The sequence below is a fragment of the Andrographis paniculata genome, unplaced genomic scaffold (genome assembly GCF_009805555.1).
Source record: "Andrographis paniculata isolate CXL003 unplaced genomic scaffold, ASM980555v1 Contig26END, whole genome shotgun sequence".
In the NCBI taxonomy this organism is placed as follows: domain Eukaryota; kingdom Viridiplantae; phylum Streptophyta; class Magnoliopsida; order Lamiales; family Acanthaceae; genus Andrographis; species Andrographis paniculata.
Window position 1 is genome coordinate 25,755 of NW_026137557.1, and position 25,205 is coordinate 50,959.

Sequence of the window (25,205 nt, forward strand, 5' to 3'; positions counted from 1 at the left end):
GGGACATATGGAGATTCTTGGAGAAGACTGCGGTCTCAGCTGTTCAAGGGTCCCACTCCCGAAGTTTTACAAAGCCACTACTATTGTCCTTATCCCGAAGAAAGATGCTCCGGAGTCGTGGGCAGATTACAGACCCATTAGTCTATGCAACGTGAGCAACAAGATCATTACGAAGTTGCTCACGGTGCTATTGGGGCCTTTATTACCGCGCCTTCTTTCCCCGCATCAGAGTGGGTTTGTGAAGGGGCGCGCGATTGCGGATAACATATTGATGGCATTCGAGATGGTTCATGACTTGAACCTTCGAGGCATGTCGCATAACGTGCTTATGAAATTGGACCTTAATAAGGCATATGATAGGGTATCTTGGCGGTTTCTGAGGCATGCCTTGTTGAGGTTCGGTTTTGCAGAGGAGTTTATTACATTGGTGATGCATTGCATAGAGCACGTCTATTACTCCATTTTGATTACAGGAGACCTTGGGGATTTTTTAAATCCTCCAGAGGGTCCGATAGGGAGATTCGTTGTCGCCTACTCTTTTTGTAGTTGCGGCGGACCTGTTATCGAGGGGTTTGGAGCGTCTTTACCAGAGACATCCGGAGCTTTACTTTTGATGTAGGGGCGGGTTTCGGTTGTCTCACTTAGCATATGCCGATGACGTGCTGATATTTGCGAGTGCTTATGGGGAGCGAATGAGTTTTTTTTATGACCTTTTTGGCTGACTATATGAGGATCACCGGCCAAAAGGTCAACTGTCAAAAGAGCTCGATTGTCTTCAGTCGGTGATTCCCGGGGGAGGTTCGGGAGCAACTTCAGTCAGTCACGGGTTTCAGAGAGGCTGACCTCCTACTTACTTACCTTGGTACGCCCCTCTATGTGGGGAATCGGAGGAGCATTTTGTATGAGGAGCTTTTGGGGAAGCTTCGAAGATACTTGAGCTGTTGGGATCGGGCAGTCCTGGCGGTCGATTGCAGCTTATCCGGAGCACACTTTTGTCCCTGCCATTATACTTACTTCAAGTTTTGCCACTATATTTTTATTTTTATTACACAATTGCCACTACTTTTTACACTAATACACTCGTAAGGGCAAAAAATCTTTTATCCATACTTTTACCAACTACCAATATAATATCAATATACCTTAAATCATGTATCCAACCCAATTAAGACTATATTTATGGGATGGAGAGAGTGTTATATATACAATTATTTTATACATAAAGTCAAATAACAATTTTTAAAACCTCTTATACACTTTCACTAATCAATAAAATACCGTTATTTTTTAATTTACTGCAAAATTTCAAAATGATACATTCATCAAAGACGAGATAATATTTTATAAAAAAATATTATATTTTTTATCTAAAACTTTAAAAATTGAATAATATTTTTAGTCGTTGAAACCAAAAAAAAAAATCTAAATTTTTCATAAAGTTAGTATAATCTTTTGAATATAATAATAAATTTTAATATAACATAATAAATAAATAATAATATTTAATTTAATATTTTTTAATTTTTTTTTAATAGTTAAAAAAAAAAAAAACAAAAAAACAAAAAACCCTACAACTAAACGCATTCAATAAGTTCTTTTACATAATGCAACATAGTCGTTATAATAGTAAAAAAATCATAAAAATAGTGATTAGTCTCTTTGTATTTGTCTGTTGGACTTTTTAATTCTTATGGCCCAGCTTTTGTATTTACTTTGAGGGCGTTTTAGTTGGGCTTATATACCTGGGTTCCTTTTGAGTTTTTCGGGTTTGGGCCCTTATTTTATTCTAAATTTTCGTAGCGCTTTTATTTGGGCTCGGCATTGTAAGTTCTTGGATGGCCTTCGGGTGTTTTTGTTCAAGTAAAAAAAAAAAAAAACATAATCGTCATAGTCACGGCAGCAGGCAGGATCACACCGTCCTCGGTCACCGCTGGTTTCCTCAAGATTTTGAACTTCTCCCGTCCTCTGGTTTCATTTGTCATCGATTCGAGTAGCAAAATTTATGTATTGATATACCAAGATTTATATGCTTCCTATCTCCGGGGCTTATAGGGATTGTCTTCGGTTTTGGAATCTAGCCGATAAAAATTTGAATGCACGACTTTTCCTTGTTCGATCGACTGTTCGCATAAAAATTGGTCGAGATAACAAGGATTGCGTTCTAGTTTAGACAGCGGATCTATTCGTGTTGGTGTTGGTGGTGATGCGATCATGGCGTTTCTACTGTTGTCAGCCTTTGCTGCTGGGGCGCTCGCCGTTGTCGCTATGGAAGCATTAGGACTGTGGATTTTAATTCTCCGTTTGAATCGAAAAGTTGAGAGAGAAGAACTCGGAGACAAGGCTAAGGCTGCGGTGGCCGTCTCTTCTCCTGGCGATCCCAATCCTTCTTTATATGATAAGCAGGTGATTAATCTGTTTCCCCTTCGCATCCTTTATTTATATCATCCTATTATCTTGACGTTGGGAAGCTAATCTATGCTACGTATACATATTATGTCGGCATAATCTGTCTTCTCCTCTGTATGTACGATGAACTGTTGTTGCTTAAGGAATACAACTTCCCCTCCCCAAATAGTTGACAGATAACTAGATGTTCATGTAGTTTTGTTTTTAAGATGTTTTGTTATCTAGCCTAACTTTGGGGTCGTGTGCGTGTTTTGTAATTGAAAGGATATTACTGCATAGTTCTTTAATTTCAAGTCATTTATTAATTTTTAACTTGCAATTTTCACATACATTAGATATTCAACCTCAAAATGGTGTTGTATTACCTACGTTACTATATGGGAAAATGTAATGCCTAAGAGTCCTCTGCCAGATGTAAGTATAACAGTTGAGTCCTTTCAAGAAGAATACTTTTTATGATGATGACCCAAGTTCTAGCTTATCTGGCATACACTGGTTGTTTCTCCGACAACCACTTAGCAATCTTGTTCTTTCTGAGCCTGCCAATGGTAACCTGGATCATAGGAAATCCAAAGTATGTTATGATTCTCACACATTTTTATTGAAATGCTTCCCTCTGTTCTTTCTTTCTCAGAATTTGCACTAGTAGGATGAGTTTCAAAGTCAGGGTATTTACGTGGATATCTATTTAAACAGTAACAATCTACCGCATGATTTATAGTTAAAGACAATTGGGGCCAGCCAACTAACATTGCCCTATGCCAATTTATGTTCATCTGCAGTGTGATGAAATATATAAGCAAAATAAAATCAGATTTGAAGCAACAATTTTCAGTTGCTAACAGAAATAAAACCTGTATGAGAAACTCTAGGGTGTACTAACTATTGAACATAGTCATGTTTTACCATTTCCTTCGCCTTAGCCTAGGTTATTACATCTGGATGAGAAAATTCTATTCACGGGGGCTGATGTGGTGTTAATGTATGAAGAATTCAGCACCTGAATCAATTGAGAGCTGCCTGGTCATACTTCTAACTTCTAAGACATCTACTATTCTAATTGGGCCATTTTTTATTATTTTGATGGATAGTTGTTGTGACTGCATATTTTGTATTGTTGAAATTTTGTTGAGGTTGTTTAAAGTTTTGTGAAACATTGATAGCAAATTTTGTGTTGTAGGATAGTAGTTGTTGAAGCTGGTATACTAGATTGTTTTGTTGAAAGATCTTTGAACACATGTTGACCTCCTGTTGTCTTAGTTACTCTAATGTATCAGTTATCAACAATTGAATTTCCTGTTGATCCAATAGTCTGTATCAAATTCTGCAGTGCTGAATTTTGGGATTTCAACATCTAATCCCGGCCATTATTCATAAAGGAAAAACAGAATAGTAAATTATCTTAAATGAACTACTTTGGCTTTAAGCACTTTGTTTTATGCTAACTAACTGAAAGGAACTCCGATTATGATAAATTCTATTCCTAGTATGTCAAGTATTAAAATTACTATAAATTAGTATGTTAGAAGCACTATTTTCATCATCTGATAATACTCTAATATACTACTTCTTGTACTACCCTGTTGAGCTGGGCCACACACACACACACACACATATTAGAAACACCCAACATGTTGCATATGCATTAATAGGAGAATGTCTGATAGTGAAAATATTCACAAAGTGAGTGAATCATTAATTTACTTTGATATGTTATTTTACATGCTGCATATATTATACTAATGCTTATGCACGAACAAGGGTCTTTTCATAATTGCTAACCATCAACCTTGCATATATGCATACTCAACAGAATTAATTTCTTTGGGATGCTTCGCCATGTTCACTCGGTTGATGACTGCTAAGACGGTAAGACCAAGGGGTGCTAGATTTATAGCGAGGAGAAGAACTTCATAACTATTTTATGTTTGGTGTATAATGTTCAGCATTTGATTAGAGTTATTGTTCAATTAATAGTTGGTGCAAACCTCCCCTTCTCTTATGGTTATTACTACTAATATCTTTTTGGACATTTTGATGTTAGAGCTCACTTATGTTGGAATAAGCATTCTTTTCTTTTTAATATTCTTTCTCAGCTGTAGTATGCTATTGGCTCTTAATTTTGGATTGTTGTTTTGTATTAGGGGCCTATTTGGGTCCTAGAACCAGATAAAATCCCAAAATCTGGCATTGAGGACAAATTGCCAACAGAGACAAGAAGACGAAAAGATATATTGGAGGTTACACCTGTCCGGAAATATGCAAGAATTAGAGACTGTTACCTTGTCTTGTTGGACTCAGATTGTTCTGATGTGAATATTTTACTGAAGGGCTGCACAGTTGTTGCTGTTTCTTCCACAAGAATGCCATCAAGGAAATGGTAAATTAAGATATCCTAGATGTGTTTTTCACTGCAACTACTAGAAGATTCCACTTAGGTTTCTTAATGTACCATGCTGTAGTGCTTTTCATCACATTTTCCTGGTTGGGAGTTGGATTTGAACAACTGATAATGGGCCTCTAAATTCTCGAATCTATTAACAATTAACATAGGGTAGTGAAACATATAAACCTTGTCACATAAAGTGAAAACTATCTCCCCCCTAATTGCATAATAAAACTATCACCCCTCACCGATGATGTCTCCTTTTCTTTATCTGAAAATGAGTGGAAATAGTTAATGCCATCTACAGTAACTTTAATTCATATGGTATGTTATTTTTTGAATGTGATATTAGTTAATAGCTTTAATATGGTTTACATAAAATATTCCCCCAAAATAAATGTCCATCCAAAGTAAATTCCCAGTTTGTTTGATTAAAGCTTTTAATTGAATAATTTGATGTTAATTTAAGTGAATATAGATATTGAAGTAGCATGTTTGCGGTGCCTTTAGATTTTGGTATTTTTCTTGTTTTTTACGTTATCTAGTGGGATAAATGAATCATTCTATTTGTTTTTTATCATTAAACTTTGGCTGTTATTAATGTGATATTTTAAAAACTACGACTGCTTATTAAAATTTTCCAAATTGTATGTCAATCATCTTCCAGAATGAGAATTTGCTTAACATCCTTAGCATTTTCTTGTTTTGATTTTTCATGGAGCTACGAAGTGGCTGGATTAAGTGCATTGATCGATTTTGTTACTCTAGTGCATTATCCAATTGTTTGATTTTGTTGTGTGAAGGGCATCTAAGAATCCATATCAGATGAGCAGATCCCTGGTAAAACTTCTTGGTCCTACAGTGATATATTATTACATGTCTAATGAATTAATTAGTGGTGAACTGCTGATTGTTTAGCAAATAAGTTTCTCAAGCCAGGTGAACGTTTTGGTAGTATACCTAGAACTACTGGATGGACAAGTTCACTGAGAAATTAATAAGTGTTTAAGTTGTTAATTAATGTTTGGAAAAGATTAAATTACGAATAAAGCAAGTGTTTTTTTCCCCCCTAAAGAATGCAGCCTTCATAACTGTGAATTAATTATTAGTTCCCTGGCGAGCACATGCTTTTCTGAATAATTGATACCAAAAACTGAACTTGAATACAGTTTTATATGATAAATAGGATATATTCTTAGCGTCTAAGGCTTGCTGCAGAGCATTTTATTATCTCACAGATTCATTTTTTTTTCCAAGTGATTGCTTCGCTGAAATGTATAGCCTTGCAGCTATGGATATGCTTAATTTATTGAATTTTGTCTCCCTGATCTCAGGGCAAAGAGGTACCCAATCAAATTGGAGAACAAGGGTGCAGCCATATATAAAGGGCATAAAATAATTTATGTCTATCTCGACACATCTTGGGAGAAAGAATCCTGGTGCAAAGCCCTTCGTCTTGCTTCCTGTTGCGATGAAGAAAAAAATGTGTGGTTTTCCAAGTTAAGCAAACAGTTCCGTTGTTACTTGGCATCTCTAAATACTGGATATCCATCATTTTTTAAGCCCTTGCCTGGTTTCAGCCTCGGATTGACTGACAAGTCTGTTAAGCTAGACAACTCTTCATCGAAAGTTCGTCAGTTCTTGAAGAAACTTACAAAGAAATCTTCAAAAGGTTGGCATGACCAGGAAGAAAGAAAAATAAGTGGAAAATCCAGATCATTTCAAGACTTGATTTTAGAAAATGGCTCAACCAAAATGGAATCAATGAGAAAACCCATATGCGTTGATGATCATGGTGTGGCAACTACAATGTCAACCACTTCTGAGCCTGGAACCAAAAGTCATTTATCTGGAATATCTGATGGAGATTCCAATCACAAGTATTGTGATGAAGGAACGCTGTTTCTGAATGTTTTCATTTCCCGGTTGTTCTTCGATGCCAAGAATAATGTTCAGATTAGGAGCTCCTTACAAAACAGGATCCAGGTTAGTGATATGCATTAGTTATTCCCTTCCATATGTTTGTTGGAGTAGATGTTATTTTAAATGTCTTTCCATTATATTATAATTTTTAGTTGCACACTATTATAATTTGTTGAAGAAAATGATTTCTTGTAATTATAAGAGAGTAAAACAAGAAACCCAAGAGAGAACTAGAGAACAAGGGGTAAAAATGAGATGATTTCCAGAGGGGGAAACCAATTGTATTTAAGAGAGGAATTCACCTGGGAGGCAAGGTCTTTCCTCCCGTTTTTTCTTTCTTTATTTATTTTTTTAATAAATAAATTCATATGAAAGTTATAGAGTGGATGCATTATAGTGTCCAGCCCATGCCTCAAGAGCCTTGATCTAGTGACGACAACTGTGTGCCCATGTAATTGGCAATTGGAAAAACTGTGGGTAAATGCTGCCTAAATGTCTAACATAGTGAAAGAAAGTAAGTTCAGGAAATTCCTTATTTCTTATCAGTGGATGCATAAGGATCTGGAAGTGCCACATATCAAAATCATGTAATGTTTATCTCCTGACAAGTAAGAGGGTCTCATTTTTAAGTGAAAGAAACTTTTTACTTCTAATGATTCCTTTGTTTATCTGTAATAATAAGTTGATGTTCCCTTGCAATGTTGTATCTGTGTTAACACTCAAATTTATTATGATCCTTTTTTTATGTGTTAGATATATTGTATATAGGCCAACTTTGTATTTAGAATAGTGTAGAGTACCTTTTTTGATATTTTAGATAATGGTTGCATATAATTTAGGGTTTATTCATGTAATCAAATCTTAAGTGGAATAGAATTGAGTTTTAAAATCTTGAATAGTAAGTTGATGTTCTCTTGCTATGTTGTCTCCTTGTTAACACTCAAATTTGTTATGATCCTTGTAGTCACTTTTGTTTTCACTCGAACAAGTTGGAATTCAGTGAATGTAAAATATTTAAGCAATATGCTAACCTTGATTATATTTCATACTTCTTTTTGTCCATTTGTTTTCAAATGAAACACAATGCAGTTACCCAGCATGGCTATTTTAGTTTGAACTAATCTATTGGTTTATCAGGTTAGAAACTCATACTCAAATGAACATAAACCACGTGTAATTGATCCATATTGTCCCACTTATACATTCCAATGAACTTGATGGTCCTTGTTTGGTGTTAGAACTTTTCTTTTTCTTTTTCTTGAAGCTCAATGTGGGGGCCTTGATTAGCTTTGGTTGTGTGATTGTTTTGCTGCGATTTATTTCTGCATGCACACTACGAATGTCCTAATATGGAATTAATGCAACTGTCCTATTAGCATCAATGACCTGAGGATGCTTACAAATAGAAAAATGGTATGAGAAAACTCTAAAGAGCTTTTACTTGTCCATATGCATACGTGGGCTCTTTTTCTCATTTTGGTGTAGCAGTAAGTCAAATGTACAGTTACAAACAAGATGTCTAAAGTAGTGTAAGCCATTCAAAGCGTTCACTTTCAACTTGATGCATCAAATCTTTGTTGGCTTGCTTATTAGGGTGTGTTTGTTTGAAGGATTTTGGTGGATTTCCACTATTCATCCAATTTTTTCCCCCCAAAAACATCAAATCAAACTCCTATTTTTTATTTTTTATATTATACTAAAAATCAATTTTACATTCAAAACATCATATCAAACCCTATTTATATCACATCACACAACTATTCAAATTCAAAATTTTTACTATTCAAATCCCAACTCAAAATCCAAACCCCCAAACAAACACACCCTAAATATATTTAACACAAAATTGGAACTGTTGAGGCACCTTACAAGTTCTGACATTGAATAGAAGAATCCCCTGTCCTTTTCAAATGACCTGATCACACAGGATTATATGAGTTTGAGATTTCAGTCTGATGTACCAACCAATATGAACACAATATATGCACTCACACGCCAATAGATAACATTATCTTTACATTGTAATTGCCTATTGTTTCATTAAACGTACTGATGTCTACATTTGTAATGCTATAGGGAGCATTCTCCCATATGATTTTCGTTTTTGGTGTGTGGATCGAACTAATTCTATTTTCATAATGCAATAGAGAGCATTATCCAATACGAGAATCCCCAGTTACATTGGTGAAGTCACTTGTACTTCTGTGGATCTTGGTTCCCTGCCTCCCCGCATCCTTGCAATGAGGGTCCTACCCTCGGATATGAATGAATTGTGTGCCTTAGAAATTGATGTTGAGTATTTAGGTGGTATGCTTATGGAAGTTGAAACAAGGCTTGAAATACAAGAATTAGAATTTGAAGGGGAGGAAGCTCGCCTCAGTGTGAATACTCCTGGTGTGGCGACCCCTGACCTTCTGGAAGGTTTTGATGATCTTGGGAAACAACTGAAGCTTTCTGAAGAGACAATTAATGAAATAAAACATAAAGCTGAAGGATATCATGACACAGGTGCGGAATTGACCCTATTGATAGTTTTTTGACAATTGAATATATGTCTTGTCGTCGAATGTTCTCTGGTGAACCATCTATGCTTATACACTTTCTTGTGCAATTTAATACATATACCAGTGATACCAATGGTGTGCTTCTTATGTTTTTTCTCACTGTTTTATATGTTTTAGTGACTGCCCTAGAGCTCAATTCTATGCTTTCTCAGTTCTGCCTTTTCCTTAATGTAGATATAGATTCTTATATTCATTTCTCACAAAATGATGTTTACCAACACGCATTAATTACTCACCCTTCTTCAATATTCCAACTTACAGATGAGTCAGAAATACCTAAAAGCTCTCTGTATTCATCATCCCAAGGATCTCGGTGGAAATCTATATTACAATCTATCACCAAACAGGTTTCACAGGTTAGTAAACTTTTTCTGTCTTTCCAGGATCTGTACATGTATGTACAATAGTTTCTTCTCATTCAGCTGCCCCTGACTTTGAGCTTACATTCATTTCCATGGAGTATTTGGCATGTTCTACTTGTTTTTAAGGGGGTAAAGTATAAAATCAATTCTCAAAATAAAAAAGTCACAAAGCAACAACATTAAAAGAAATCTTTATTCTTTGTAATATGTATACAGTCTGGTCAGACATTCTAGGATTTTCCTTAGATATGTTTATTGAATCTTGAAAGATTACATGGACATGAGAAGCATAAATTTCTTGCAGAATGTTAATAATCTAATTCCTTAATTTCACATCCTTTTATCTTTCCATCTTATTGAATTTATAATCAAGTCTTTGTTGATATAGTTCTCCTAGCTTAGCTCTGGTTTGTCATAGTAGACTAATTTCTAAATGTGGAATAATTTTGCTGCCTTAACTCTTTAAGTAACTGTAATATAAGAAAATCTTTCAATAGAGTACTGAAAAGAATAATGTGACATGATTCAATGTTATGAGCTCGTTACTTGATCTGTTTCCAATGCTGACACAACAAATAAATTTACGTTGTCGGACTTAAACTAATCATAAGTAATGGGCTTAATCTAACACTCTTCGTCAAGCTGAAGCGTAAAAGTCATACAATCCAAGCTTATTACATATGAACATGGATATAGAATCTCTTAAAGGATTTTATTAATATATCTGCAAGTTAATCATTTGAACACATATATACAAGTACGCAGTGGCGGAACCAAGATAAGATGATAAGGAGCAATGTAACACCCCGGCCGGCTCAAACCGGAGCGTCACCGCCACGCCACACCGGAAGGCTCGTTCATCAACCAACGAGTCTTACGTTGTGGCGCTAAGGCTTAAATAATAAATACCAACAACTAATAGGAACTTAGAATTAAAGCGCATCGGCTTATCAATTAAGTAAATAAAGTTTGAAGCAAAAACATAAATTGGAAATAGTTCAAAATGCATTAGTCTTTAAACACAATTAATGAATTTCAAAACATTTTAGAATGTAAGGTAGTTCTCATTTCTCCCGATGGATCATATAACGTGAATGCATCACTTAGGCATAACGGAAGCATGATCACCTACAAAAAGATCGTAAGAAGAGGGTCCACACAACGGTTGAGTAAGCGCAATTAATCGAAGAGGGGATTGTACGCAACCCATCCCTCCATCACGGATGACGGTCTAAAGACCTTTCCATCGTGAATGACGGGCACCTCGGAATCACCCTAAAAGGGAACCCGCCATCTCGATCCCTCGACCTAGCCCACTCAGGATCTAGTTCAAGGTTAGCTAGTTATCCTAAAATACCGGTATACCCTCACGTGTTTGCAAGGCACAGAGGTGGAAGGCTATGCCTTATGATCCAAACAATCGACGAGTTGATCGGACTCGACGGGTAGTTTTAATTACCAATTTGACCAAATACTCAACATGCTCTTAGGCAAATTTTTTTTTAAAAAAAAGAATATTTTAAACTCAAAATATTCCAATTGTCAATATTTAACCATGCAAAAGTAGGATATTAGACCCAACGAGTTTGTTATAATCTCACTTTATTTCGCCAAATAAACATTCAAAAAACATGCCAACCACAATAGACATGATCTAATTCCAAAAATTATAATATTTAAATATAATCGTAAATCTTTTTTCGAAAAACATAACTAGGTTAGGGCAAAACGAGGGTTTCAAACTCATCCCAAAAATTCTACGATTTTCAATTTAAAATTCAATAATAATCTTCACATAAGCCTTAATGACATTATAATCAACTTCCTAGAAGAAATTGGCAAAAACCTAATACTTTTAGGGCAAACCCATTTGACAATAATTTTGAAAAATATCAATAGAAGGGGTCTAGGGATTAGACCATATCAATCTATCTAAGATTAATCACACTTACCTCAAGAGAAGAGCCCAAAAGGAAGAATTTTGGAGAAGAAGAATCCCCAAGGAAGAAGGAGGGCTGGCGGCGGCGGCGGCGTGCTGATGGCTGCTGCTGCTGTTTCTTTTTATTATTATTGTTATTTTATTTTATTCTTTTATTTAACATAAAATACTTAGCCCTTTATTAATTATTTTATTCTACTTTGGCCAAAACTCAAATTTTACTTCTAATTTAAATCCAACTCTTTAATTTATTATACTAAAAGACCAAAATAAATTATGCCCAAAATGAAATTTGTCCGACTCCGGCAAACATTCGACGATTATTTTACGGGATATTACAGGCAAATTTTAAAATTTTTTGAAATAATACATTTTATTCATTGTCAGGTAATTTTAATCTTTGAGATGCATGTTTTGAAAATCTTGCAAATAACAAATTACAGCAACATCAACTACATATTGCAATATTTATTTTAGTATTGTTTGAAATTGATAAGTACAATTATTTATTTGAACAAAATTTCATTTTATAAAAAATATATATATATCTAAAATTGTTTCCTTTTCCAATGGGTTTGTTCTTCTAACTATTTTGTTTTCCCGACACAATTCTCATATATATATATATAATATACTATATTTTATCATCTCATAAATAATCAACATTCAACATCAAAAATATTATTTACACAATTCCCTATAACTCACATAAGAAAAAATATCTCAAACCAAAACACTAAACAAACAATATTTCACTGAAGTTTTCTAATATCTTTTATCGATCTTTACATTTTCCTCTTTTACATTTAAAATATCACATAATACTTATTTATATATATAAAAAAATCATTATTTAAAATCCAAAACCCAAACAAACACACCTTATATAAAATTTAAGCATAGATTTTACTAAAATTATTTTTTAGACTACATATATTAAAATTAAAACTTAAAAAACTAAAAGGATGGGGTGGAGGGAAGGAAGGCCTCTGAATGTATGTACACCTAGATAGAATTTTCTTCTTGATGTGACAATCTATTTCAATTTTCAACTTACTCTGTTCTTTCATAAACACAGGGTTTAAGGAAGCATGTGGTCCTATCTTATTATCTCACCACAACTTCATTTTTGTCATCTCATGTAACTTGAGTGAATGAGATCACAAAGTAATTATCTAACCTAGATAAAATCACATATAGCTAAGGACATGGAACAATATTCAAAGTCAATGTTAGAATGTGCAACTAAATGAAAAAAAAAAAAAAAAACTCATCGTGTTTCTTACTCATCCAAGATATCAAATTATCCCCAACAAACACACAATAATCCGAAGTAGAACATCATCAACGGAAGATCCTACCCAATTAGCATATGAATTACCAACAATTTCTGTGTGATTGTGATTTGCATGTAGTAAGCCTTTTTTTTAAATACTGTTATTTAATAAATCGCAAAATGCACATTAGTGCTTTCTTATGACAGTCACACAAAGATTGAAAGAATTGTCTCACGGGTTAACACTAGAAAATTAAGTTTACCGACTAGCATTTTATATCATCTAACATCAATTAAGGGTTTCTCGTGATACAATAACAATATTCTTTGATTGGGCAATCTCAATCCTTGGGAAATACTTAGAGAGTGTTTGGAAAATAGTTTATTCAATAATTTTTAGCTTATTGACCTTTTAGTTATTTGATCCGTCAAAACAACTATTTTAGGATTTAGTACACTAGCTTCTTGAAAGAGCTTATTTGACCTCAAAAACTAATTTATCAGAAGTTATATATATATATCAGTATTTTACATTAGTGTTTTGATTTTATTTAACTATTAGACATTATAATATTAATATACCCGTGCATATAATTGGTTTTACGCTAGTTCCAATAGTTTTAGTATTGTTATTAAATCCCTGGTAAAAATTGTAAATTTTGCAATGTTCTTATGATATTTAATTCTGGAATTGCTTGTATATGCATTTATCTGTGCTCATCTTTGGGTAAATTTAAATATGAAAGACTGTGCCTTAAATATATTTTATTACTTTGCATGAGTGAGACAAAGCACAACTCTTTGTAGAAACTGTTTGAATGCACTTTTAAACCAGCTAACAGGTTTGTCCACATTCTAACCACCCGTTAGATTTATGGCTTGCTGTAAGTTAGCGAAGCATGAAATGATAATTTGGAGACAAAAGAAACAAGATTACAAAAATGAGGTTTAATGTTGGAAAGGGTAAAATTTAGAAAATAAACTGGTTTTTTAAAACTGATATTTTCAATTCAGTGAGTAAACCCCATAACTTTTTATTCCTGGTTCTGATTACTTTTTCATTTTTTGAAGGTTCCTCTCTCATTGAAAATAAGGGTTTCTTCTCTCTGTGGAACACTGAGATTGCGCATAAAGCCTCCACCTTCAGATCAAATATGGATTGGTTTTACTTCTATGCCTGAAATTCAGTTCAACTTGGACTCTTTTATTGGAGACTATAAAATCACAAATGGGCATGTCGCAGTGTTCATGATCAGTCGATTCAAGGTTAGACTTCTATCTTTAACATGGTGACTCATTTTCACATTTACATGCTACACAGAAGGCATGATGTATGAATCTGGATACAAAATGTGATGAATGGTTTAGGACCTTGATGAACTTGCTCAATAATGTGCCAATTGCACAATATGGAGACTATTTTTGAAAGGTATAGTGTAACAAATTCTGTAAGTTTATAAATAGCTTCCATATCAGAATCAGTTATAACAATGTCATCCACATAAATAAGGATAACAATGCCCTTGGATGCCAAAAACCAGTGGTGTAGCTTGTAACCTTCACTGTTTTCCATCAAAATAGTGCTTAACAGAAAACACAAACTTACTACTAGGATGTTTCCCAGATGATGGACACCAACAACATCCCACGTTTGGTGTTTTCAAGGGAAAGTAGTTGTTTCAACAAATTGCTGCTAACTCTCATGCTTTATTACTCGTTTATAGAATGAAGGAATAGGAATAGAACATCTGTCAAAAATAAAGAGAGATGAAACCATACCTATCTGTTGGCCTACAAACTGAGTACCTTGTCTAAGAGGTGCCAGTGTAGTTGCTGAATCAATATTAACATTGAGGGAATGATGTACACAGGGCAAGAGGTGTTGAGTCTTTTGTTGTTTGTAGACAATAGGAGGCTCAGAGATACAGAATCAATTAGGGATGGCAATTGGGGTGTGTTGGGCAAGGACCGTGTCGGGGACCAAAAATTTGAATGAATGGCGGGTTTCGGGTACCAAACATTAAAACTCAGTCTGATCTGAAGCGGGTTATAGATCCATGGGAAAACCCGTCTTGGACCAGACCTACCCTGATTAAATTTATTTTTTCATTTTATTAGGTGCAAGTGTATCGACTATAGGATCAAATTTTTTTTCTACAATGTTAAATGAAAATGAAGATTTTGAAGCTTAGGGATGGCAATTGGGGTGTGTTGGGCAAGGACCGGGTCGGGGACCAAAAATTTGAATGAATGGCGGGTTTCGGGTACCAAACATTAAAACTCAGTCTGAATCTGAAGCGGGTTATAGATCCATGGGAAAACCCGTCTTGGACCAGACCTACCCTGATTAAATTTATTTTTTCATTTTATTAGGTGCAAGTGTATCGACTATAGGATCAAATTTTTTTTCTACAATGTTAAATGAAAATGAAGATTTTGAAGCTTAGAATTGTTGAATGGACCATGAGTGTTTATTGTCTATCATTCATTAAATTTGTGTTGGGACCGAAGATGAAATTGAGGTGGAGGGATTTAAGATGAATTCAAAATTTAGAAATATATTGGTGCAACTTATACATTATTTTTGATATTTTTTTACAAGTATGTATGTGTAGTATGCATATTATATATACATTAATGAATTAATGTTTGATATTTTTGGAATAAGAAATGCTTGGTTAATGGTTGAATTATTTTTCTAAAAGATATTATGAGTTGTGCAAAAAAAAAACATATATACTTTTATGGGAGAAATTGGCTTTTCTCAGTGTGCTGGGCCTGGGGGTGGGTCAGTTCCAGGTCCTGCAAAACCTATCTTGAACCCACAGTGTCGCTATCCCTAGAATCAATACATGAGTTAACAAACATGGCACAATAGCAAATGAAGGAGAATGATCATTGTTGAGAAACCTGAGTATGGACTATGGTGTTGGTTGGGATCATAGCAAAGCAAACCTTTTTGGTGTACCCACTATTCGGGAAGAGCACATTGAACACTTGAGCATTTAGTTTTATGCATTCGTGTATAGGAAGATGAACACAGCATGCAACCAAAGGTGCGGAGTTTGAAGTAATTTGGAGTATGACCAAACAACCGAAAGAAAGGATAAATGTGGCTCAAGAAGGGAAAAAGCATCCTATAGATATATGGTAGACAACAATAGAGACAGCTTCACACAAAAATGAGAAGGTACAAATGATTCTAATAGAAAGGCGTGACCAATATCTATATGGTGTAGGCTCTTTGTTTCAGCCACGCCATTTTTGTTGAGTGGTATAAGGACAAGACCTTTGAGAAATTATACCATTAGTTTGCTGAAATTCTTGAAGTAAATGACATGTGTACTTACACGGTATCTTCTGAATGAAGAATTTTGATATTTGCAGAACTTTGTATTTGAATATGAGCATGAAAACATAAAGACAAAAAAGAAAGTAGAAAATAAATCCATGTGAAACAACTATAGTCCTTATTAAAAGTGACAAAGTACTTGTAATTAGCATGAGATATAGCTGGCACCATTTCCACACATTGCTATGTATCAACTCAAAAGGTTGGACTACTTTAGCTATGAATGGGATGTTTTGAGGTATAATTATTGCATATGATGTAATGTGATGTTTGGAGGGAAAGTGAGATTTTCAGTGGTAAAAATTAGAAATGGGTGTTCTTTTGGTATTCCTTTTGTGTGTTGGTGTTTTGGTTTTTTATGTTTTTGGAGTGAAAGTTGGATGTGATGTTTTGAATGGAAAATGGGTGTTAGATGTGATCTTGTAGAAGGAATTTAGAGATTGCATAGTAAAAAATATTGATGGCAGGTTTGGCAATCAACAGCAAAAGAATTATGATTGATGATAGGTAAAGAGGAGCATGAAGACTGAGGAACACAACCAGATATAGAAAATTCCACATTGCAATCATTGTGGACTAATTTCCAACAGAAACGAGATTTGTAATGAGATTAGGAGAGGCAAAGGTATCTGATATGAATGAAGAAATGTCACCAGAGGCAGTGAAAGGCAAGGGCTGCTATCAGCTGTATAAATCTTGAGATTTTCAAGATATTATCTTATCTTAGTGAGAAGTTTAGCATTGTTAAGCCTTGGAATCAAAGTACAAGGAAAAGGCTTAAAGAAGGAATTACCGGAGAGTCCTAATGCAGAGAATGTAGAGATGATCATCATTTCAGGTGTCACAGATTTAGTAAGAGTAGGAGAACTTGGTGTTGGATATGTTGTATCCACAGAATTGGCAGTACTATAAGAACCAATTGTCAGTATATGCAGTTTTTGGGAGTTCTAATAGAACATTCTTGATGATATGACTGTCATCTTTGCAACAGTTGCAGGAATTTTGGACAGCTTTGAAGTATAATGGTCAGAACTATTTTCAACAAAAAGCCTGAATTGTACTAATGTCTCAACCCTTTGGCATGGTGGCTTAAGTAAGAAATTGTAGAGCTCCTCATGAAATGAATCATTGAAACATTTATTCAACAATGGGACAGTTTCTTGGTTCATAAGTGTTAGCGGTGTAACGTGTCTGGAAGCTAACACGCCCGGTGCCTAGGCCACGCCCGGGCTGAGGCCCAGACCAACCGTTCCCTGTGCGCAACACGCCCGGGATATACCATATAGTATGGGAGAATAACGCGGAACACGTACCTGCACCAAGATATATGCCATCAATAAGCCGTACCGGATAGGGGCTCGCACACATGGGACGGATTATGGCCGAGAACCTGAGGCAAGAATGTCAACCCGTGACAGTACTCCCTTACTTCAAGTCGCAAACGCGCTCGTGCGATGCTACTTAAGTGCACTGACGTTGTTTCTTGCACTCTCGGTATGCCTCAGGCGTCACTTCGTCGACCCTTTCCTTCATACCCTTCTCTTTGTGCTCACCAACAGCCAGCGAGGTTTTTTGCCATAGACAACCCGCATGCGACCCACATTCCACTGCGCATCTCCACACACCATCCGGGACATCTGTTGTTGCGGCTTGTGCGATATTCGCCCGAAGATCGTCCTTAACGTGGTTTTGCTCTCACGAACAAAGCTCAGCCCTCTTGGCCCTTATGCAACATCAAGCGTACTCCTCATGCTCATCCTTGACGTGCTCATAGGCATGCTTCCAGAGCAATGCCACTTCGTCGCTTCGTTCGCCACCAGCGTCAAGGTCCGCTCTAATACCATATGTAACGTGTTCGGAAGCTGACCCGCCCTGCGCCTAGGCCACGCCTGCGCTGAGGCCCTGACCAGCCGTCCCCTGTGCACAACACGCCCGGGATATACCATACAGTATGAGAGAATAATGTGGAACACGTATCTACACCAAGATATAGGTCATCAGTCAACCTTACAAGACAGGGGCTCGCACACATGGGACGGACTATAGCCAAGAATCCGGGATAAAAATATCAACCCGTGAGAGCGGTATGGAAATGCGTAGCATTATTTAGTAGATATTCCTATAAAATTGCATAGTATTAAATAGCATTTGAGGAGGCTTTAGACAAAAATCGCCAATATAACGTCTTTGGAAGGTCAGAACTCTAATTTGTCCATGTCTGAAGAGGACTAGACGCATTTATCTACTGCTATCCCGGTTATAGCCACCATAGGTAACTATAGTACATATCGCGTCACATCCTTTGGTTCTTGATCTTTTTTGGACTTATCAGTCACATTGTTCCCAATCCCCAATTACCCTTAAAGGTAGAACCATTACCCAAAGTTGTTGGATCAAGAACCATGGATATTGCACCAACCATTTTGTTATCCATTGTTTGGAACCTATATAATTTTTCATTTAATTTAATTTATGTTAGTAAAATAACTCGTGCCTTGAACTATATTGTGACGTTCTTTCCAAGCCATTGTGTTTTTTAGAATTTGGAGACGAAGAGGATGATTGGCAGGGTTATGGGTCAAAAGGTTTGTATTTCTTTAGCAATTCTATCCGGGAGCCCATCACTTGCATATGTCCTAATTTTAGAAATTTGTCTTTATTCAATTGTGAATTATGTTTGTTTGCTAAACATCATTGTGTCCGTTTGAGTCTTAGGGAAGTAATTGTGTCCAAGTTTCTTTAGACTGTTTTCATTCGGATGTTTGGGGTCTATGTATTGTGTCTTCTAAACTAGGATATAAATATTTTGTTACATTTGTTGATGATTATTCTCAAATGACCTAGGTTTTCTTTTTGCTACATCTATCAAACTTGTTTTCGTATTTTCAAAATTTGTGTAGATCTGCACCCAATTTGATCTCCAAGTCAAAATCATACATAGTGACAATGCTAAAGAACATTTTTCGGATGCATTCAAGTCTTTTATGAAACAAAATGGCATTAACACCCAATTTGATCTCCAGGTCAAAATCCTACACAGTGACAATGCTAAAGAATATTTTCGTGATGCATTCAAGTCCTTTATGAAACAAAATGGCATTAATACCAAACTTCTTGTATTGACACCCTAGGTGTTCTCAAACGAAAAAATAGACTCCTACTTGAAACATCTAGAGCTATTTCTATTTCACATGGGTGTCCCTAAATATTTACAGGGTGATGTTGTCTCTATCGCTTGTTTCGTAATTAATTGAATGTCGTCTTTTGTTCTCAATGGTCAATCACACTCTCATATTCTCTCTCCCGACAAACCTATTTATCCATTGCCATAAAAAATATTTAGTTGCACATATTTTGTTCAAGATACACATCCACACGTTACTACACCTAACCCAAAATCATTAAAATGTATCTTCTTGGGTTAAACACTTGCGTCCAAAAGGGATACAAATGGGTTTGTCCGAGTCTTGGGAAATACCAGTGTCTGTAGATGTTACCTTCCATAAGGACACCGTTTTTATTTGTTCCCCTGATCTACGAGAACAAAGGAGTCTCCGGACATCCTTATGTTCACCATTAAGACACCCACTCCCAATCCTCCACTAGATACACAACCACCAATTCACCGTATCTACTCTCAATGCGACAAAAGTTTTTTGACCCACCTGCTCTCTGCACAAATCCAACTCCGGCCTCTGACTCCTCTGTGGTGCCAATGTCATCTTCGTCGCTAGATTCTACAACGCTTGATGATCTTCCGATGGTACTCGCTCTTGCACCTACCATATTTTTAATTTCATATCCTATTATCATTTATCTCTTCTTGCCTCTGCTTTTGTCACATCGCTTGGCTTGTATCTACTACGCTTTCAAAGTTTTTTTATGAATCTCTCTCACCCGATATGGATGCCCCCTGAAATCTAATTCAAATTGATGTCCCACCTATTAAAAGTGGGGTAACTTCTCAAATAAGGAACTAAAGATTTGACTCTCGTAGAAAGCTTCCTAGACAGACGCTCTATTGGTTTCGGTACAATCAATGAATGTTCTATCTACTGTAAAACCAGAATTACTAGAATCCTCATTTCGTAGCAAGAGTATGTTGGGGAGGCCCAGGAAGCACGAAGGGGGGAAAACGAAAGGCCTTTTCTGGTCTCTCTGAGCCCACTTTGCCCTTCCATCTCTTGGATAGATAGAGAGGGACGGCAGATCCGTGTCCTTTGGACCTTCGCCCGCTTAGAAGTGGATTCGAACCACTGACACAGGGAGCAATGAGAATACTAAAGGTCTAACGGATAGCAACGGTTGGGTACACCGAAGGGAATTCAACTGTATGCAGAAGTCCCATAAGGACAAGTGAATGTAGTCTTTTCCTGGTCTTCCGGTGCTATGGATATTTTCAAATAGCCTAAAGCAAAGCCCTTGTGCATGGTTTGGCAGAGACCCGGTATGGTATCGTGAAGGGAAAATTTGATCATTCCATTTTCTACGGATGGTCCAAGTCACATGTGATTCTCTTGGTAGTATAGGTAGATGATATAATTATAATTGGAAATGACACAATGGTATTGCTTCATTAAAAGACTACTTGAAGAGTCGATTTCAAATGAAGGATTTGAGAAAGTTAGATTCCTTTCTTGCTTCTAAAGATTTTCACTCCCAAGAAATACTATCTCTATTGAACTGGAATCAATACATGAGTTCTTTTGACTCCTTGTCAGAAGACACGAGGCTGGGATAACTTGATCAAAATAATTAAGGAAAAGTTGAACTTGGAGTCAAAAAACGCATGAGTGAATGCAAAACTGAAGCTCTGGCCATGATAATCTTGGAGAGCGTTGAGCCAAAGCTTCTCCCTTTCTTGGAGAAGAATACCCATGTTATATTGTTAATACAAGCTACAGTTTTGTTCTGAAATATAGTTAAGCTATATCATATTATCATATACAGATCTTATCCTGAATAAGGAAAAGTTAAGAGAATTTAAAATCATAAATTACAGCTGTACAGGGCATAGAATCAGCCATAGAATGGCAACTGTTCTGCCATCAAATGAATCACTTAGTATATTGAGTGACCAGTTAATTCCTTTGACATATATTATAATAATCAGTCACCAACTTTTCCCATTACCTTGTATTTGGAAGAGTTGATTGAGTGCCAAGGCTTTGCAATGTATTTTTTAAGTTTTAAGCACATCTGTTGGCTGCCTAGGAAATCTCCTATGTGGTCCTGTAGAATAAAGTTTTTCTTAATGCCAATAACATTCATTCCTTTCCACTAGAATGACTAGTAACACAAGTTGGAGCCATACACAGAAATTTGACTCCTCATTTTTTGATGCGTAGTTTGATGTGAATGATTCACATTTACTGAGGACAGAGTGAGTAATCCTCTTTATTCTTAAAAAAGCTGCTTGATTGAATCTACATACATGCTGGGCATAGTTACAGTGGTAGAATGTATTTTGGGTATCCTCTAGAGTTAGCAAGAAAATTTCCTATTTGTAGCTCTGTTTATTTGGGAGTGTAAGAAGAAACAAGGAGTTGATGTTCAGGTCACAGTTTTCTTGTAGGATGTTCTTTTTTTCTTTTCTTTTCTTCTCTTTTCTTTTTAAATAATTAAATTTTCATATTTGATATTTTCACTAGAACAGTCAATTGATATATTACCCATATGATTTCAATAGTAACACACATTCCTCCGAATTATACTTGGTATGAGATCATTAAAGAAGTTTTTCAAATCTTCACGACCCGTTCCTGAAAACGTTTAGTTCACAAGTTTCATGAAAATATTATTTGCACATGACGAGTATATGAAGTTCAGTCCTAATAGTTTCCTGTTTAGCTTCATGATATTTGGACACTTGATAATGATTACTCTGGAGCCTCATGGTAAGTTGACGGAAGCTCCAGCAGCTGTGATTTTTGAAATAACCTTCTAAGTACTTTCTGTAACTAGTGTTGATTTTATTTACCGGAGGGATGGAGTTAAATGTTGCTTTTAACTTGTCCGATACCATGAAAATTATTACTACTTCAAAATGCTCTCCACTTACTATGATCTTCAGTGAATGAGGATGTTACTGCATGTTTACAAGTTAGAGACTGACTCCAGTTTTGTTTCAGGCTGCAATCCGTGAATCGTTAGTACTACCGCACAGCGAATCTTTTGGGATTCCATGGATGTCAGCAGAAAAAGATGATTGGGCACCAAAGAGTGTTGCTCCTTTCATGTGGTGTAAAAATAATCACGAATCTTCTAGTGACACAAAACAGGAGGCGCCTTGCTTCCGACATGGGGAAGAAACACAAACTGTCGAAGATAATCGTGTAAATCCCACCACCCCAGAAGTCAACCATGAAAACCCAAGACATGATGCTGGTATCCCTCAAGTATCATATGGGTCTTTTGACCGCGTTTCCATGGATGAATTGGCAGTGAAAAACAGCTCTTCTCAAGAACTCAGAGCCCCTCTGTTGAAAAAGGATAAAATGCAAGAGTCCAGCCCGAGGAGCGCAGAGGAAAGCCCAGAGGTTTTGATGAATTCTTTAGGACTGGTCTCTGTTGAGGGACAAAACCAGAATGTAGAAGATGATGATTCGAGACCACGCAGAATAGGAACAAGAGAACGTATGCGGGGGTTGGGGAAGAAAGTGGGAGAAAAGCTCGAGGTGAAGAGACGCCACTTCGAAGAGAAGGGAAGAAGTTTTGTTGAGAGGATGAGAGCACCGTGAGAATGTACTTAAATATTGAACGCGTTTGCTTGCAGAGTATTATTGTTGCCAGGCTGCTCTGTTGTAGTGGCCTAATATACCTTTGAAGTGTCTGAACTCGACACTCCCTTATTTGTATCAAGAAATTTATTCTGGACTGGCGGAGGATGTCTAGCCTGCATGATGTTGGGAATTCTTCATGAGATCCACAAGATGCCCATCTGTACAGATTTATAAGGTCTTCTTTAAGGTTGCGCGTTCCTGATGTGGCTTTAGGTGCTTGTCACGGTACTGTATAGAACAGAAAGGCAGGCAGTAATTCAAGCACGAAAGTGTTAACTGGCATTGCGGCCGAGATTTCTTGAGGTTTAGTTGAATGCTGCTGCAGGGTATGGTGAAAACGGTGAGATGTGGGATGCACGATGTATGTCTTCTGGGTAAGGGTAGGGTAGGGTAGGGTAGGGTATGTACAGAAAAAGTGAATTTCTTTTCCCATGTCTCTCTGTGGTGCGAACTGACCATCATTACCATCGTAACCAGCGACACCAGTAAGGCTTGATTGTAGGCTCTTGGTCCTCCCGGAGATTCCTTCGTCCCATGATACAACAACATAAAATAGGCGTCATTTCCGAGTGAAAATTGTAGGGTCCAATTGTTCGCCCTAAGAGCTATCATTCATATAAGCTAGAGATTTGGAAACGCCTGCTGTTCTCCCACGCTGATCAAGAATCCTTCCATAATGCATTGACATTGGATTTATATATGTCGTTGAAGCTTTGTCTTGATTCATATTTGTATATGTTAACTCAGCGCATATGATCACACTATTAACTAACACACGAAACAGACACAGAAGGAAGAAAGAAATCAAAGAGCTCACTGTTCATTATATAAGGGAGTTTATTTGATTGGCACAAGGAAGGAAGCAAGCAAGCAAAACAAGCAAACAGTCTTTATTTAATTACTACTTATTGACAGCAGTGCGAAAGCAGCAGAGGGCAGACGAAGCAGCAGTTGGGCAGGTGGATTGTCTAGTAATCTTCAGCTGCCAGAGGCTGATGGTGATGATGAGCGGTGTGAGCATGGGGTGTCTCCGACTGTATGACGCCGAACTCATAGACCACAGCTGCCAAAGCTGCACCGACAAAGGGGCCCAGCCAGTAGATCCAATGGTCCCTCCACCTCCACCCCACCAGCGCCGGTCCAAATGCCCGTGCAGGGTTCATAGACGCCCCTTCAAAAGGCCCCCCAACCAACACATTGGCGCCGACGATGAAAGCGATGGCCAGCGGCGCAATTGTCCCCAGGCTCCCCCGCTTGGGATCAATTGCGGTGGCATAAACGGTGTAAACCAGCCCGAACGTCATTATCACCTCCATCAACAGCGCATTCCAGCCTCCAACACCCGCCGCCAGGGAGAACCCGACGGGCCTGCCATTCGTAGCGAGTCTCAAGAGGAGGGAAGCCACAACAGCCCCCAGGAGCTGAGCGATCCAGTAGAAGACAGCGCGGAGCAGGGACACCCTCCCACCGACAAGCGCACCGAAGGTCACTGCAGGGTTGACGTGGCCGCCCGACACATTCATGCTGGACGCCACTGCTGCGAACAGCGATAGTGCGTGGGCAAGCGCGATCACCACCTGCCCTGATGCACCCACGCCCGTATCCTTGTAAATCTTATCTGCCCAAACCAAATCCAAACACACAACACAAGCATTATCGCGGTTTTCAGATCAGTAATGCTAGCTAGCTGCACCACATGCATCACAAAGGAAATAGAGAGAGATGGAATAGTGCGCGTGTGATATATATATATATATGTACGTACGTACGTACCAAGAGCGAGGATGGATCCCTCTCCTGCAAAGACGAAGATCAAAGTGGAGAAGAATTCAGACAGGGTGGCCTTAACGGAGTCCGGATGAGTGGCTTCTTCTGCCCTCCCGAATGCGTACATGCGAGGCATCTCGATCGCCCGATCGTGCTGCTTGCTACCTCAGTTCGTTCTTATGTATCTTGCTGCTGAGCTTGTTGCTAACTAAGTAGTGTCTTTAATTAAAATATATATATATAATTCGACAAACAGACCTATCAGCTGAAGCTGTAGATATCTTTGTGTGCTAGCAAACCTGGAACCAATTCGATGACAGACTAAAACAGGCCTCCAATGCGCATGTAATCTGCAGAACTGAACGCCGACGATCAGAAACCAACCCCAACCTAAACTTTTGGATGGGAGGGGAGGGGATGCAGAAGAGCTGTTTTAGGGGGTGACAGG

At 37.1% G+C, this 25,205-nt stretch overlaps 2 protein-coding genes across 4 annotated transcripts; one reads left to right on the forward strand and one right to left on the reverse strand.

Moving 5' to 3' along the window:
• The first annotated feature begins 1,882 nt into the window (after positions 1 to 1,882).
• On the forward strand, positions 1,883 to 24,156 carry LOC127246130 (uncharacterized). Its single transcript, XM_051267362.1, has 7 exons — positions 1,883 to 2,403; positions 4,551 to 4,786; positions 6,127 to 6,778; positions 8,863 to 9,223; positions 9,541 to 9,635; positions 13,928 to 14,122; positions 22,340 to 24,156. Exons 1-7 carry the CDS (start codon positions 2,212 to 2,214, stop codon positions 22,946 to 22,948), a joined length of 2,340 nt encoding a protein of 779 aa, XP_051123319.1. The 5' UTR covers positions 1,883 to 2,211; the 3' UTR covers positions 22,949 to 24,156.
• LOC127246134 (aquaporin TIP3-1-like) lies at positions 23,787 to 25,205 on the reverse strand. Of its 3 annotated transcripts, none has more exons than XM_051267369.1 (3): positions 25,057 to 25,205; positions 24,764 to 24,965; positions 23,787 to 24,608 (listed from the first exon to the last, which is right to left on the reverse strand). In XM_051267369.1, exons 2-3 carry the CDS (start codon positions 24,891 to 24,893, stop codon positions 23,959 to 23,961), a joined length of 780 nt encoding a protein of 259 aa, XP_051123326.1. In that variant the 5' UTR covers positions 24,894 to 24,965; positions 25,057 to 25,205; the 3' UTR covers positions 23,787 to 23,958. The 3 variants fall into 3 exon arrangements, with proteins under 3 accessions (XP_051123326.1, XP_051123328.1, XP_051123327.1); XM_051267371.1 differs by having other exon boundaries at positions 24,764 to 24,961; positions 25,057 to 25,203; XM_051267370.1 differs by having other exon boundaries at positions 24,764 to 24,976; positions 25,057 to 25,202.

Excerpts from the sequence above, each read along its gene's own strand:
- LOC127246130 (XM_051267362.1), top strand. The coding sequence starts at position 2,212 with ATGGCGTTTCTACTGTTGTCAGCCTTTGCTGCTGGGGCGCTCGCCGTT. Across the intron at positions 2,404-4,550 it reads CTTCTTTATATGATAAGCAG|GGGCCTATTTGGGTCCTAGA; the intron begins GTGATTAATCTG and ends GTTTTGTATTAG. Across the intron at positions 6,779-8,862 it reads CCTTACAAAACAGGATCCAG|AGAGCATTATCCAATACGAG; the intron begins GTTAGTGATATG and ends ATAATGCAATAG.
- LOC127246134 (XM_051267369.1), bottom strand. The coding sequence starts at position 24,893 with ATGCCTCGCATGTACGCATTCGGGAGGGCAGAAGAAGCCACTCATCCG. Across the intron at positions 24,609-24,763 it reads GGGATCCATCCTCGCTCTTG|ATAAGATTTACAAGGATACG; the intron begins GTACGTACGTAC and ends TGGTTTGGGCAG.